Below are 16,829 nucleotides of genomic sequence, written 5' to 3' on the forward strand. Positions count from 1 at the left end.
AATTCGTCCATTTCACACACCATTTTCCCCTTTTGTGTGTTCTTATTAGCCAAAGTTGGATTATTTCTTAGGGTTTTTCTTTTTTATCCTCCTTTCTCTCTGGCCCTCTTATCCTATACCCTTTTGTTCGAATAATATGACAGCTCTCTTTTGATTTTGTTCCGTATGATAAAAGTGGTAGTCTCTCATTATATTCTTTATCTAACTTTAAAAAGTAGTATACCGAAATACAAACGATCAACAAAAACAAAATACAAATAATTAAAAGATCACTATGTAAGTAATTATATATATCAATATGTTAGCGATTAAGACTAAATTATACATAAAAATGACGTATTCACTTGATCATAATTAATATATATACGTGTGATCTAAAGAATAAAAACCCTAGAAGATAACTTTTATCATATTATTATTGGATAAATTAATAAGACTATGCATGACATTATTCAATCATGTCTCTTGTTAATTGTGGCCAAGTATTTATGGATCATCCCCAATCATGTTAATGTGACTTAACTACTGTGAAACATGATCATCTTTCTCTCTTTTTCTTTCTTCTTTATTAATAAATAAAGATAAATAAACCAATTGGGATCTGTCTAATTAAGATCCAAAATAAAGATTCATCATGGTGTTAGATTTGATCAACTTTGGTTTAGATCTTATACTTGATGAAATAGTATGTGTTATAAAGAGACAACACAGTACACACAAAAAGATTATATTATAAATTGAGTCATCTATTATATATATTTTTTCTTGATCTTTACTAACTTACTTTGATCCAATTACTTAGGTTTGGTGTAAAAATAATAAACCTTTTTGTGTATATTATTTGTAAAATATATAATGTCAAACATAAAATTTTATACATAATAATAGAATCCCTTTGTTGTGACAATTTCAAAAAGTTCGATAAATATGAATTATTCCATATTTTTACTATATATTTTGGTATTCTTCTTTAGTAAAAGTTAAATTTTGTTTAATATTTTGACCCTAAAATTAGATAAAACTAAAATGTGATATATTTGTTTAGTGAATAAGGCATTAATTGTTTTATATATATATATATCAAAGTGTGAAGCATTTATTTTGAAAACCTTTCAAAATTAAATGATAATGTAGATTTCAACAAATTAATCATTATATAGGGTATCTCTAATTACTTTGAAACATTATTATTTACCTTTTTTTTCTTTCTAAATCCTTTATAATTTTGCATTAAGTATAAAATAAAGAAATTAAATGAATGGATTAATTAATTAATTAATTAAAGAAGGCCAACATTTTAATCATTTGTGTTCATAGGGTTTTCTCAACATATATACTCAAAAAGAGCATGAATAAATAGTGGCACACCTACCCAATTGAGTACAGTTCCAACAACAATAATCAATAGTTCCATTATTCAAAATTAAATTAATTATAAGCTCTTCTTCCTCATCTATGAAGGTTTTGTTTGGGCATTAATTGCTTTAAATTATTAACTTAATTAATTCCCTAAAACCTCTTAATTAAATTACACTCTCCCACACACACACTACACTATCCTCTCTCTCTCTTTTTAAATGATTATATACCAATGTATTTATGTCCAAATATACATATATACATGCAAAATCATCTATGCATTTAGTTCTCCGAGTATTTTTATAAAATTGATAATTAAAGTAAATACACCTAGATGATTAGTCTAAATTGATATTCATTTACGAAATTTGTGGAATTTAATTGATAACAATATTCTAAGTTTCACACCGAATATAATTAAGAGTGTAAAATACTTTTTTTTTGTTTGTTTTTGTCTAAATCGATTCAATTATTAGTGTAATTAAAATAATACCAACCACTAGAGTTCAAGAGTATGCAATGAATTTTTCTTTTTATTTTTAAGTATATAAACTCAAAGAATTCAACATTTGATATAAATATTCTATATATCGATTGAGTTACGCTATCAAACTCAAAAATGAGATGAAATTATTTGAGGTTAGAATTGATGAACTTGTAAAGCTGACTTGTAAATGTTATTATTATTTTGAACTTAGAATGTCCGCAATGTCAACTACTCCAATGATATCAAGTAATTGAGATGGCTCGTGTTGCATCAATTCTTCTTTGATTATAAAATTATTTCTTTTCCAAAACATAATAATAATAATAATAAAAGAATTCATTCCATAACCCTTTTATTTTTTGTTTTCAAATTTTAAAATTTATTTGGTTCGTTTTTCTTACCATAATTTACAATTTTTTTACAAATTATTTAGCAAAAGTAGATTAAAAAAGTATAAAATTTAGAGATGGAAATGAGCGATTAATTTTCAAAAACAAAAGATCAAACGATTGAAGTTAGGTTAAAATTAAATATGAAATATGAAGCTATTAATATAGAATCCATGAACGACATTACATTCACTACGTTAATTAACAAACGTTTTACATCTTATGACCACCGACTAATACAAAAAATTGGTTAAAATCAATAAAGGATTATCTCGTATATGTATTGAAAATCAAGACGTCTTGTTATTTAGTTAGTCTCCCACCGTCTAAATTATACAAAAAGAATCAAAAATGTTAAAATTACTTCGTGTACTAATTAATTTTTGATTGAGAAAATATCATTCTTATGTTAATCAATTTATTATTCTGTATACATAGAAAATTTCATTACTTCAATAACATTTTAACTATAAAGACTAAATCATCATTACATATATCTTCAAATACTCCAAATATATATATATATATTATATTCCATATGCATTCCCACTAAATTTGTTAATCTATAGTACAATATTCTTTTCTATCTTTGACTTCTATTTTCTATCCATTGTTCTTTGATTTATATATATATAATTGGAGAAATTGAACCATGCAATAGGGATAGACACAAAGATAGAGAGTGGCATATTAGCTTTTGGAAATGTAAAGTGATTTCATGGATTCCATATCCCTCCTTTTTCTTTTTTTTGAATTATTATGATTATTACCATTGAAAAGAAACTCTCTTTTTTAATTTGGCTACTTTCCTTTATTATGCCTACGTGTGAGTTTCAAAGAGAGAAAGAGAAATGTTTTTATTGGAACAATAATTGTGCTCGTGGTCGTCACATAGAGCTTTTGTTTGTTTATTGGAATTAATAAACAAAAAGTGATTTGATTAACCCTAAACAAATGGATTACAATAAAATTAAACAGTTAAATGACTCAAGGAAGAGATTAAGAGTAGTAATAAAGGTAGGGTTAGGATTATCTAAAAAAAAAAACTAATGAATTGAAGCCAAAGACAAATTAGATTTTTTTTCTTTTAGAAAAGGACCTTTTGCTTTTTTTTTCTTTTTCCCTCACATAGTGAATTCTTTTCTCTCTTTCACTTTCTAAAAATTATTTCATTTTTCACAATTAAATTGGTTAATAAAAAGGTGACAAACTATGAGTTACACACCAAAACACACTAACAAAAAGTTGCTTTATTATTATTATTATTTTCCTTTATAGTTCAAACAACAAACATACATCTTATTGGTTAGCTCATTGCCAAAGTCCAAAATAGTTGGCTATCATCAACATCATATTCTTAGAGGGTGCATTGGTTTGTTTGACTTCATATACAAGTTGAATTCATAAAAATAACCCTATATGATCATTACAATTACATATTATATATATATATATGCTGATCTAGAGGATGATATCCAATGTTTTCTTTTAATTTACAAAACCTATCTAACATCAAATGAAATGAATGTAAAACCAAGACATTCAATAGCTTGATGAGTTTGAAGTATTAAACAAACGTAAAATTGAAAGTTCAACAACTCATTAGGTGTGAAATCAAAAGTAATTTAAAGATTATATTATTCATCCCTTCCCAAAAATTGAGACTTGAGAGACATATTTTTTTCACATAAATATAAAAACAAATTAAATTAGGTTAAAAATAAGAAAAATATGAAAGAGATAGAGTTGGAATTCCATGTTAGGGACCCAAAAAATTCCAACATTAAGAGATATATATCATAATGAGAATGGGGATGATGATGGTGGTGGTGGGATGCAGCCCCCAATTGTTCACCACTATGCAATTAGATTAGACAAGTCTAAAAAGACTTAGAATAACATGTGGTAGAGGAATCAAACTTACCCCTCTTTTTTTTATTTAATTTTTCTTTGTTAATCATGTGAAATATGCTCAAAATTTAACTTTAATCTTTCAACTTTTATAAAGTTCATCATACCAATGGGAAATTACTTTTCCCATTGTCTTTTCTTTTAATTTGTTTCTCATTTCCCTTTTCTCGTTACATGGGAAAACCACCCATTGTTGGCGTAAAATTAATATGCTCAATGGTCTAGAAATTGAAAGAGAATTTTGAATCGCTTGATTGGTCTTAAGATAATTTTGCGTTTTCTCTTTGAATAAGCTTCGTTTTGACCATCTCGAGTTCAATTTTTCATTTTATTTTACATTATATAGGATGGGGGAATTGGGTTTTTAACCTCGAAGAGGATGGTCCAAACTTTTATGTCGGTTGAACTATGCTCATATTTGTTACTTTTTTTCTTCTTCTCTAATCCAAGTTTCATCAAATCTCATCATTGTATACATTATTATTTGCTCGATCTGTTCAACTTAGTTGCTACGAGTGAGAAACTGTGAACATTTCATGGTGTATACTTGCAAGATTGATGAGAAAATAAAATTCACATTTTAAAAGGAAAACTAATATAGCATCAATTATGTATTGGTGTTCTGCTAATATGGATATAAATCAAAAGTGATGGTATTAATGAAAGAACAAAAGAGGCCCTAAATCACATACAAAACAACAACCACAAATTGCTGGTTAGCTTAGCTTAAATATTACGTGAAAAAAATTATTTATTAATAAAGGAACAACGAAGTAGTTGCCAACTTCAACATAACTAATCAAATCAAGGTATTAAAGGTTTGAATCCCACACCCATCCTTCTATTTCCATTAATATGTAGTTTAAGGTTAAGGTTTTGTCATCCTTTGATTCCTATTCAATGTATTCATCTGTAGTTTTCTTTTTTTCGTAATGGTGGACACCAAACCATCGACATTTATAATGATAACGGATGTCTTAATTCACTGAACTATATTCGTTTGGAACCACACCCTATTAATCGCTAAAGCAAAAGTTTATCTTTCAATGTAGCTATCCAAGCATTAGCTTCCTAGCATTCGGGGGTCTAGAAAGACAACGAAATGAAACAGGATATGTAATATGAGAAACAGTAAGCAGCCACATTGCATTAGTCAAAAAAGCAGGCAGACAATCTTTATGGTAATATAATTATGACCATAAAGCCTCATTTTCCAGCTATATTCAGACGCATACATCTAACTCTAAGATATTAATTGTAATTATACCCAAACACATGCATTTGTTATCACAAATATTTAGTATCTATAACGACTCAAATTGGTTGGAATAACTTTGTGATGTGAACTAGTGGGTATGGAGTACTGTCTCAGTGTCAAAGCCCATAGGTTTGACCAATAAATCTTGGTTGGACAAACCAATTTGCATCTTAATCCAAACTTTAAACTCAAACCTTCACTCCTAATACTCCTCTGAAGTTGGCTTTGCTAATCAGAAATGAAGACTTGAAGTTATAAATATCCTAAATTTGTGCAGTTCTTCCTGAAACATAAGTAAGAGTTTGTGTGTGGATGTAATATAGATAATCTAATGGGGGAAAGACAGTTCATTACATAATTAAAAATGGTCAATACCTGAAGCCAACTCGTCTAAACTCCCCATTTTGCCACAGGTAGTGCCCTGCTATGGATATGGAGTCCCAGCTCATCCTTTCAACGAATGGAATCACATTTTCACCTAATTTCCAGATCTTGGAAGGATTAGGAGATGAGCTGCTTAGATCTCGTTTATAACCGTATTTGGTTTTAGGCTTTTTGTATTTGAATAGACATTACTTCTACTTATTGTTTTCTTTGTTCCGTGGTCTATAGTTTAAGATTGTTCTCAAAAGCAAAACCAAGTTTTGAAAACAAAAAAAATGTGTTTTTTTTAAAAAAAAAATATTTGTTTTTTGAATTTTGGCTAAATAAATTAAATATTTACTTTGGAAAAATGAAAACCACGATCAAGAAACTGTGAGAGTGATCACAAACTTCAAAAACCAAAAACCATTTGTTATTAAACATGGCCTTAGCTATTGAATGAACCTTTGAACTTGAAGGAAAAGCATAAAATGAGAGATTTGGATTATTGATAGCAAGGGTAAAGAAGAATATATGGATCATTCTCTAGGCTTTATAAGAGTAGTTGAGGGGTTATTTAGGGGTTAGGATCCACTGAAGAACACACTTAGAACTTAGAAGCAAACAAAATGTCAATCCACACTAGCTCCCAGTGCAATGAGAAAATTTCTAGTTTCTACAATACCAAGATTAAAAAAGAAACAAAAAACATCAGTTATCAAAGACACTGAAAATGTGAAAGGCTACTACAAGTATCAGACCCATAACAAGATGACAAACATTTGATCAACATTCAGACAAAAACTGGAGTGATCACTAACAGCTCAAACCCAAACAACATCCAAAAATATGCAGTCTAAATTCAGTTTTATATGTTCATATCCATTTGTAGATTCCACGTGCTTGATAGATCGAAAAATAGACCAAACTGCTCTGTTTATAAGTAACCATCAATTTCAAAGTAAAATAAGCCTTGATTAACATTCGGAAACACCACGAAACTACGCAGTTCTAGTTCATTTCATAACCAAAATTCATTACTCCAAATTTAGAAATAGATCGAGTGTCTATTGATCATTATCAAAAAAGTGAAGGAAAGTAAAAACAAAGCTGTAATTCCTCTAAATCTTCTTCATGCTTTCGTACAAGATTCAAATAAGAAAAACCCAGAAGAACAAGGAGAACACATTTGGTTTTGAGATCAAGTAGTAGGTATCAACTCGACGAGTATTTTACCTGAGGAATAAGCGGCCTCTTCGTGTTACTCCTCCTCCATTGATGAGATGAATTCGAGCAGCAGCGTACAACGGCCATTAACATCTCCGGGCCCGGCGCCAAGGATACATCTTTTCATGAAATGTAATAATTCTTTTTCCTTTCATTTAAAATGAATTTTCGAATTTTCATATCATTTTTTAAAAAAATTAAGAAAATTTGATAAGCCAAAAATTAAAGAAAGTGATACTTTATTCTTTAGATTGAATTATAAGTTTAATCTATAAACTTTTGTTTTTATCTTTAGCCTTCCGGCCATTCTAATTTTTAAAAAGTAGCAAATTATTATATGTGAGATTGAATTTTATGTTAACATGTAATTATACTAATAATTTTGTATCCAATTGTTTTGTGAAAATTTGGACCATATTATTTTTGTGCAGGGCATGATAATCTTCTCTGTATCGTTTCAATTTTATCAAATGTCTCCAAACAGGAAAGTTTTATAAATATTAAAAAAGTAATTATAATTGATAACAATTTTAGAAATAATAATTAAATATATAACAATATTAAAAAAATACAAATATATAGCAAAATACTTGTATTGCTAACAAACTTTTATGGTCTATTAATGATTAAAATTAACGATAAACTTAAATGTTAAATATTAAATGTTAGTGTACACTTAATTATGTTAGTGTATACATTAACAAAAAAAAATATTAAATGTTAGTGTATACTTAATTATTTTAAATCTAATTGTAAGGTTTGCAACTATATAAAAATTTTGTTTTGACTTCAAAGTATTCACATTGCTGAGTACGGGCACTAATGTAATAACATATCATGTAGTTGAACCACATAGGTCAATCTTTGGATATAGCCTAGTTTAGGGAAAATAAATAGTAGCACAAAAAAAGGTGGCCTGAAGTTTGGGCCTAAAACGGGGCTCAAATAAGAGAGGGTTAATGGGCCCATTGAAAGCCCATGGAAAGAGAAATTTATGGACAAGTCCCACCCAATAACAATTAATGAGAGACAAAATGGAGAACGTGGAATATTGGAATGGAAGAGTATAGATTCTGTTAATAATCTCACTATCATCTTTTTTTTTTTTTTTTCTAAACCATTTCCCTAAAACCACCAACTTAACCAATGTTATATCTTTCAACATCCTTTGATTCCTAACAACCTGAGAAAGAGAGGCACAAGTCACATAGAGAAGTCTAAATTGAAAGAGACAGAAGGGAAGGGCAGAGAGGGGAAAAGAAAAGAAAAGAAAAGAAAGTAAAAAGACCCCACAATTTGCAACTAAAACATCATATGGCAATGAGGAAAAGGAAATGCAATTCCAGTTTAGTTACCCTCATCACAAATACTGTTCTTGTATCCTTGCTCTGTTCTCTTCCCACCATAACCTTGCGTGCATTTCACCGAACTTTTCTCGACTGAATCAAAACAAATCGAACGAAGTCAGTTTCTTGCAGTAAATAAAAAATAAGATGATTCAGAACAGAGACCATGCCTGTAATTTCCAGCTTAAGGTGCCAAAATGAAGAAAATTACAGGTATATCTATTTAACCAACTCAAAAAAATGAATAGACTTCAGTTGTTTAAGAACAAGCTCCAAGAGTAGTTTAAGAGCCTAGATTGTGTACCAATTTATCAAACTTGAACTAATAATGTGGAGTGTCTAATTTCTAAAACGCTTTTCGGGGTCCTGTATGAAGAGTATAATAGTAAGAAAGTGAAAAAATTATTCAACAAGTTGAGATTGACCCATAATATTCGTTAAATGTGGAAAACTGTTGGTATATTGTGATGATTGTCTCTGTAGAAAAATTTCTACAAAATGGCAGCGAGGAAAAGGGACAGTTCCTTAATATGATTATTCTCATTAAGAATATTCAATACCTGAAACGAATGCGTCTCAGCTCCCTCGAGCCACCTGGCAAAGCTCGGATAGTGATGTATACTCCGGGTTCATCCTCCTCGATCCATTCAGTCTCCAAGTCACTAGCATTACTTACAGAAAGATCTTCTGACTGATCTCCCTCGCTGGTCCTAACAGAACCATCTACAGATGATGTCTCAGTTTTTGCGTCGTTTGTGCTGGAAGGTTTAATGGATGAAGCTAAACCACCTAAATCATAGCAACGAGGGGGTTGGTTAGGACGGTGATCGAATGATTCTGAAGACGAGTTTCCCAGTGGTCGATTCGTGATTTGAGGGAGCCGCTCGTTTGTCAAAGGTGGGGTAGCAGGGCTGTCCTTGGCTGATTGAATCTTCGAGTCCTATAATGGAATAGGATTCATTAACCATGTAACAAAAATCTACAATCAATGCAAAACGTAAATTTGCTGAATCAAAGAGATTATAGGCATCTTCACGTGTAATTTTGATACAGTTAAATCACTTCCGCAACTTTCAAAACAATTTCAAAGCATGCTTTTAATTATTCAAAATCAATTTCTATGGTATAAAAAATTGTGTCGACAAATGTAAAACTAAAGATGATTCTTTTCGGAGAGATTTTAAACACGACAAAAGTGATTTTAACCATTCCACAGTCACAATCGTGTGTGTCATGTATCATGACTAGAATTAGTATGGTGCTTGAAACTAACCTCGTCTTCTGATCTTGGAGGGGATGGTGGGAGGGGAACAGCTTGGCTGTTGAACCGCTGCACATTATACAATTCCATAACCTTCTCATAATTTTCAGCCCACCATCTCTGAGCTTGCCATTTGTTGAACAATTCACGGCTGATTGATGCAAGAAAACGAGGCTTAGCAGCCAGTCAAGCAGTTATAGTATGTTCTCGTACATTTAAAACATTTAAATTCATGATTCATAAACACACAAACATGAAAAAGAAGGAAATGAAGCAAAATATATAAATCCCACCTAAATCACGAGACTCCCACCTCCTAAGCATATTTTACAGGATAATGTAATTACAGAACAAATTGGGAAGCAATCTGAAGAAGTCTCATTGCACCAGACAACAAACTATCTAACCATTTTCACTGTCTGAAACTTCATCTTAAACAAAACTACAGAAATTAATAAGACAAATGACCTCAGTTTACAAAGAAATAGTTGTTCTGTGTTAAGTCACATGGTCGACTTAAAAGTTCAAGCTGATATAGTAAGAAAAATTGATTGAAAAATGCTTAAATCTTTATTAATGCCTAAGTATTTTTTTCAGGAGTAAAAGTGATCAAGAGTTTAGACACTTCTAATCTATTACACCTCGTTTGAATCACCGATCAATCCAAAAGTTGAAGCATGAGTGTTAGACACTAAATTTAACTTTGTACCAATATTTCAAGTGAGTCCAAACCTTGACCGACACAAGCTGACAAACAAGTGATCCACTTCCAGACAAATTGGTATCTTGAGCAACAGTTGAATTACAGATAATTTTACCTGAAACGAATCCTTTTGAGATCGTTTCCTCCCTGTGGAAATGAAACGAAAGTGATGAGCACGCCAGGCTCCACTTGGGCAACCCATTCCTTGGGTTCGTCTTCTTCCATGAAAACAATCTCAGTTCGTCCACTTCCCGAAGCTGGAGTTCCTTCCCCACTTGACAGAGCTTTCAACCTACCCTCCATTTCCTTTCCCCATTGCCTTGGCGTGGAATTTGAACTCCCAGTCCGCTTGTATGAACAATGAAACCTCGCCGAATCTGATGCAGAATCAGATTCTGCATATTTATACTTGCGGTTATCACTTGATGAACCTGAACATGGCTTGCAGTTCTTGTAAGCTCCGGAGGCTTTCAGAGCGATATCCTTGATCTGAAAGTAGAAGGAAAAAATTCCAATCATAAACATCAATTTCACAGTAAAATGAGGTTTCAAGAATGCCAATAACAATACGGAAAACGTCAATTTCACAATAATTCATTGTCCGGCTTCTTTCCCCCAACTCTAAAAATCGAACTCCACCTCCATTTCGATTCCCGAGAAATTGAAAGAAATTGGTGGTAGAAGAGAAAATTACCCTCAAAATTGTGCAGCAACAGATTCCATTTCCTTGCAGAGAATAGAAACAGAAACACATAATCGAAAATGTTTACCTGAGCAGTGAGAGCCTTGATTGTTTGTTTAGTCCTCGGTGTAGCAATGGAATCCTCTCCTTCCTGCTGGTGCAGAGATCCATTGTTGAGCTGCTTCGAACAGGCTATACACGTCAACATCTCTGGTACGGAAAGCAACAATCCAGCGAGGGAATGGAAGAAAAAGGCAAACCGAGTTCGAGAAGCTCAGTGACTGTGCAGAATCACAAGATCTTGTCTGTTATCAGCTAGAACAAGATAAAAAAGAAAGTAAACTCAAATCGAAAGGCCTAAGAAATACAGAATAATAAAGTGAGGCCGAATAAAGCAGTGGAATCAATAATAAACAAAGAAAGAAACAAAAAAAAAAAAAACAGAAAAGAAAAGCAAATAGAATGAATGAAGAGAAGTATTCACCAGTAATAACACCTTACGGATTAGAGAGGACAAGAAAAAGGCAAAAGATTGAGTTGGAAAACGATCACGTCGAGCAGTCGCTTTCCATAACTTTCAATCAGGACCCGTAGAAAGAGAAAAAAAACAGATTATGAAGAAGAAGAAGAATGAGGAAAAAGTCGATTGGATTGGAAGTAATCGAATCGATTTGGAATCGTCGGGATTAGAGAAAGAGGGTTTCTACGCTACAAAAGAAACTTTAAATACACAAAACTCATCAGATTCTTCCTTCCTTCCTTCCTTCCTTCAATCGCATTCATTCATTCGCGCAGGCTTTAATCTTCTTTTTGCTTTTTTGCTTTTTCGTTTGTGATGATCAGCGTGAAAGCCAATTACGAGGAGTGAAATGCACTCAATGGTTTCTTCATCTTCTTCTTCGTTCTTCTTCCTCTGGTTCGTCTTCTTCTTCCTCTTCTTCTCTCTCTGTGGACCATTGAGATTTGGGCTGCAGCAGCGTACAGAGACAGAGCCCTACCCTCCGTAACGCTCGTTTCGACGCGGCGCGGCGTAGAGCAGAGCCGGCCTATGTGGCTAGGTCTTCAATGCATAGCGCAGCCGAATGCCGCCGCCGCAGCTGTAGAGAGAGAAAAAGAGAGACGTTTTTGTGTTTGGGAATTTGATATGATTCACTCACGAGGTTGCTGCCCCCACTCACGTGCGGTACCAACATTTTTTGGATCCAATTAAATTCTAAAGTAAATATTAATTATTATTTTTATTATTTTTTAGTCATATTCCAATATTTGACATTTTTATTTAAGAATAAACAAAATGTCAATTGTATTATGAACAATAATTCATACCTCTCCTTTTACTTTTTGTATAAATTAAAATTTTAAACTAATATTTTTTAATAGTGAATATAAATATTAGTTTAATTTATTATTTTAACTTGCTCTTACCATTTAAAAGTTGATATATTTTTAAACACATCAAAACATTTATAAAATATAATAAAATTTTAAATTTATAATCAATAAAATTTTATTGATATCTATCATTTTGCTACGTCAAACATATAAGGTTTGAAAAATGCATCATTTTTGTTTAATGTTTTATAAAAGTTAGAGTAATTACAATTTTTAATATTTTTGGAGTTGATATTTAAGTGTATATTTATATTTTGAGAAGTCTATAGATAACTAAAATATATAATTAATAACATTTTTAGATCTTATCCTCCTCTATTAGCTAGGCAATGCTCAACACTCATTGATGGACCCAAATTAAATGCAAAATTGGTTTTTGAGCGAATTGAATTAAATTAGTTAAGAAATAAGTCGGACAAGATCGATTTTAGCACTTTGTAACTTGGAAGGTCACAGTCATCTTGACATCATTATCGTTACACACAATCACAAGCCCAAATCTTATGCTCCAAATGTGAGCTTAACTTAACTAAATACTCCTTGTACTAACTTAAATATTAGATGTGTTCAACATGACACAAAATCAACTGTAATACTTTTATATAAGTTAGTTCGAATTAGAAACACTCATGAAAGTCGATGGGTAAGTCTCTCGAGCCAACATAATTACCTACACCCTATATTTGTTAAACTTAGAAAGGAGAGACAAAATAAAATAATAAACCTTGTAATTCAATTAAGGAAATTATAATCATAAAGTCCCATATCCCATTATACTAAAAATAATAATTATTACTATGAAGGGATGCAAACAAATTAAATTAACGTTAAAATGAAGAAATGGAGAAGAGATTGGCTGTCATTTTGGCAGTAGTGCGGAGGAATAGGCTCAATCCTCCAAGCCGTTTAGGATCCGAGCCGACTTGGCTCAATCTTCACTTCCATGCAAACACCAAAGGGAATGGAAACCCAAGCACTGTGCGCACCGTTTTTGTCGCTAGTTGTGTTTTTGACCTAAATCCAAAATATTCCATTTTTTTTATTTCATCTCTAATTTTCATAAATTCATGTTTTTGTTACATTTTTATTATTCTTGAATTGAATTTTATTTAATCTCTAAGTTTACCTTTTTCGTTTTGTTACATTTATTCCATTGTTATTTATTAACTAACTATCTAAAAATAATAATGTTATGAATTTTTAATTTACTCTAACAATGATACTCAATTAGTGAAAATTGTTTTAATTATAATTAATTTAATTATTCTAAATTAATTTATAAATTACCAACCAAAAGTTTGAAATCGCCAACCTGAACTTAGCTCAACTGACATCTGTATCTTTTTGTGGACAAGAGATCCCAGATTCAAAACTGTAGCATCAATATTTACTTTATTTTACCAAGCAAACTTTGATATTTTACGTCAATGTTTACTTTAGGGTTGAGAATTTGATTAGAATAGTTTGTATTTATAGTGTAGATTATTTTAGTTTAAATTATAATAATATGTGTTTCGTGCTTACATTATTTAATGAAACAATAAAGAATATGGCAAGAAATAAAAAAAGAAAAAGAAAAAGAGCGCAAAACAATAAAAACTGTAGCAAATATTAAACCGTTTTGAAATAATGTTTACTATAGCTAATTAACGACTTTTAAATAATCTTAAATAATATTTTTTTGTCGAAATAGTCTCTAACACTGATTACTAAAGGTAAAAAAATTAAAATAAAACATAAAATTGTAATATTTAGAAATCTAATAACTAAAATGAAAACTATAACTTAAAAACTAAAATTAAATTGGATTTAAGTTTGCATAAACTCAATTAATACATTTATAAATATAATTAATTATGGACTTGGAGTTGTAGAAATATATTTATGGAAATATTAAAAATGATGGAATAATGAAAATGAGGAGAAAAGGGCGAAAGCAATAGGGCAACAGAAAGCATGTGAGATTGGAGCGCATTCGTTTGGAGTATTGGTGTTTGGTTCGTGGTCGTCCCCTACTCGAGGAATACGGCGTGTTTGGATGTGGCTGTAAGTTGTCCCTATCCCAGACAAACAAAAACCTGTCACAATAATAATAATAATAATGATAATGGATTTTCTCTACCTATGTGTATATATATATATATATATATAACAATGATACTATATGTACCATCATGTCATCTCAATGTTTCCTACTAACCCAAATCACACCAACAACATTCTATCCATTTTTCTTAGTACATCTTAATAATTATTAGTATTTCAAAACAAACATCCCCCCTCCATATATATTATATGATTAATTCATATTACAATGAATATAATACACCGCCTATATTCATTTGCAAGTTGCGGTCTAACTATATGTTGATGTCAAAATTTGAAGAGAGGATAACACATCTGACCTTGTGTTGATAATATTAATGGTAAATGTGTGTAATTTATGTCAAAGTCGTAGATGGAAAATAGGTTAGAAATTTTAGTTGTCTCATGTAAAGTTATAATAATGTATTTATGAGAGATTTGATCTAATGTTTACTTAATTATAATAGGATTAAGATATGGGTTTAATTATTTTTTTATCTTACTATTTCATTGTTTTTGAGTTATTTCGTCATGTTCAAATTCACTATATCTATAACACATCGGCATTTTTTATAAATGTTTCGAGAGTACAATTTAGTAAAATTTATTAGAATAATGTTTTTTTTCTCTTGACGCAAAAAAAAAAGTACATAATACACGTTATGTTAGAACGTAGCATTATAGAAATACTATATATATATATATATGATTTAAACCCACACACGATATTAACATAGTAGTGATTTTTTTTTTGTTTAGACGATCTTATATGTAAGTTGACATTTATACACATTATACTATACATTTGGTTAAAAAACAATACTATAAATTAAATAAGAAAGTTTTAGAATTCGTGCTTCTAACCTATAAAAAAACTAAAATTAAATATAAAGTTTAATAGATAAGCGATCTGTTGACTTTAAATAAGAAATTAAAAACAAAACAATCAATATAACGTAATAATCTTTGGATAGTTTTAAAATTTAAACCACAATACGTTACTTGTTTTAAATAATCAAATTAATTTAGAGTCTTAAAATAATGATGAATTTGCTTTTATATACGTATATAATATATACAATATTTAGTATATAATTAAAATACATGTGTTTAATATCTTATTGATTAAGAAAAGTAAGACATGATAATGAAAATGCTTTTGTTTGGAGTGACAAGCGTGAATTATGTCTTTTCAAACGGGATAAAGTCATAGAAATAAAAGTTTATAATAATGTGTTTCATACCAACATTAATATAAAACATGTAAGATTAACTCAAAAACTTTATATTATAAAATGAAGAATAATTGAGGAGACTAAGATTAGATTATTACAAAGTGTATATAGTAATGCTTAATTAACTTTTTGGATGTCTCCTTGCAGGCTAAGGTTGGAATTTATGTAGACTAAAGGGATGGAGTGTTTGTGAATTTCTAGGCAATGGGGTTTTTATTATTTTGTAGTGTTAATGATTATTATTCATAAAAATTACAAAAAGCAAAAACTTTAGGACTTTAGGACTTTATGCTTTGCTTGTATTTGGTAAGGTTAAGTATGTGAAAAAGGTGATGAGGGTTTTCCAAAGTGATATAAAGAAATGAACTTTTTGCTTTTGGAATATCAACTGCCTAACTCACTAGATATTGTATGTTTCCTTCTTTGCATTTTTTGATGCATTTAATTTAATTTATGTATATAATTAACATAAAGTACTAAATATTTTAATTTACTTTTAATCTTAAATAAACAACACAGTCCAAAACCCACATTTTAGCTTAAAAGTATTCAATAAAATGAAGTTAACTCATACTATATGTTTCTAAAACAATATGAAGAATAATGTGACCTTCTACTTCCAACTTGCTTTTCTTAGTTTAGTTTTGGTTTTTGAGTTGACTTACAGAGAAGATTTCAATTATACTACGCAGTGCCTAAGCAAGTACAAGGATCGTTTGAGTATCCATATATCCATGAACGATTCTTTAATCCTCGATATGCATTGTACATTGATGTAAATTGAGCTAAACTATTGTTGACATGTGGAGAAAGTTTTTAATTTCATCGCAATCATGATTTTGAAGCTCTCCGTTGTAATTCTTTGTTTATAATTTATTGTTTGCAAATCAAAATCTTTTAACATTTAAGAAGATACTGTTTTTTTTTTTTTCGTCGAAATGTCTATTCTTTTTGTTACTAACGGAAAGCACAAGTCAATTCCAATCGTTTTTATTCAAACAAATATTTGTATACGAAAAGTACTAAACCATTATTTGTTCTTCTTTGACCTCTAACCAAACTATATAAAACTTACTATTCATATTCACGTAAACCATCTTCTTTCTTGCTAAAAACAAAAATCTTCCCAAC

The 16,829-nt window shown here is 30.2% G+C and overlaps 1 protein-coding gene, 1 long non-coding RNA gene and 1 other non-coding gene across 7 annotated transcripts; 1 reads left to right on the top strand and 2 right to left on the bottom strand.

Annotated features, from left to right (window-relative positions):
* Positions 1-7,380: 7,380 nt before the first annotated feature.
* On the bottom strand, positions 7,381-7,483 carry LOC116405326. The gene has a single exon (XR_004218529.1). It is a non-coding gene; the product is annotated as a U6 spliceosomal RNA (small nuclear RNA).
* Positions 7,484-7,834: 351 nt separating this feature from the next.
* On the bottom strand, positions 7,835-12,087 carry LOC101222801 (protein Brevis radix-like 2). Of its 5 annotated transcripts, XM_031888875.1 has the most exons (7): positions 11,471-12,087; positions 11,075-11,301; positions 10,420-10,793; positions 9,614-9,752; positions 8,901-9,280; positions 8,350-8,433; positions 7,907-8,177 (listed from the first exon to the last, which is right to left on the bottom strand). In XM_031888875.1, exons 2-6 carry the CDS (start codon positions 11,192-11,194, stop codon positions 8,355-8,357), a joined length of 1,092 nt encoding a protein of 363 aa, XP_031744735.1. In that variant the 5' UTR covers positions 11,195-11,301; positions 11,471-12,087; the 3' UTR covers positions 7,907-8,177; positions 8,350-8,354. The 5 variants fall into 5 exon arrangements, with proteins under 5 accessions (XP_031744731.1, XP_031744735.1, XP_031744734.1 ...); XM_031888871.1 differs by having other exon boundaries at positions 7,835-8,433; XM_031888874.1 differs by having other exon boundaries at positions 8,014-8,433; positions 11,075-11,267; positions 11,483-12,087.
* A 2,183-nt stretch (positions 12,088-14,270) lies between these two features.
* On the top strand, positions 14,271-16,101 carry LOC116405293. Its single transcript, XR_004218449.1, has 2 exons — positions 14,271-14,424; positions 15,846-16,101. It is a non-coding gene; the product is annotated as an uncharacterized LOC116405293 (long non-coding RNA).
* Positions 16,102-16,829: the final 728 nt, after the last annotated feature.

The sequence above is a fragment of the Cucumis sativus genome, chromosome 7 (assembly GCF_000004075.3).
Source record: "Cucumis sativus cultivar 9930 chromosome 7, Cucumber_9930_V3, whole genome shotgun sequence".
In the NCBI taxonomy this organism is placed as follows: Eukaryota; Viridiplantae; Streptophyta; class Magnoliopsida; order Cucurbitales; family Cucurbitaceae; genus Cucumis; species Cucumis sativus.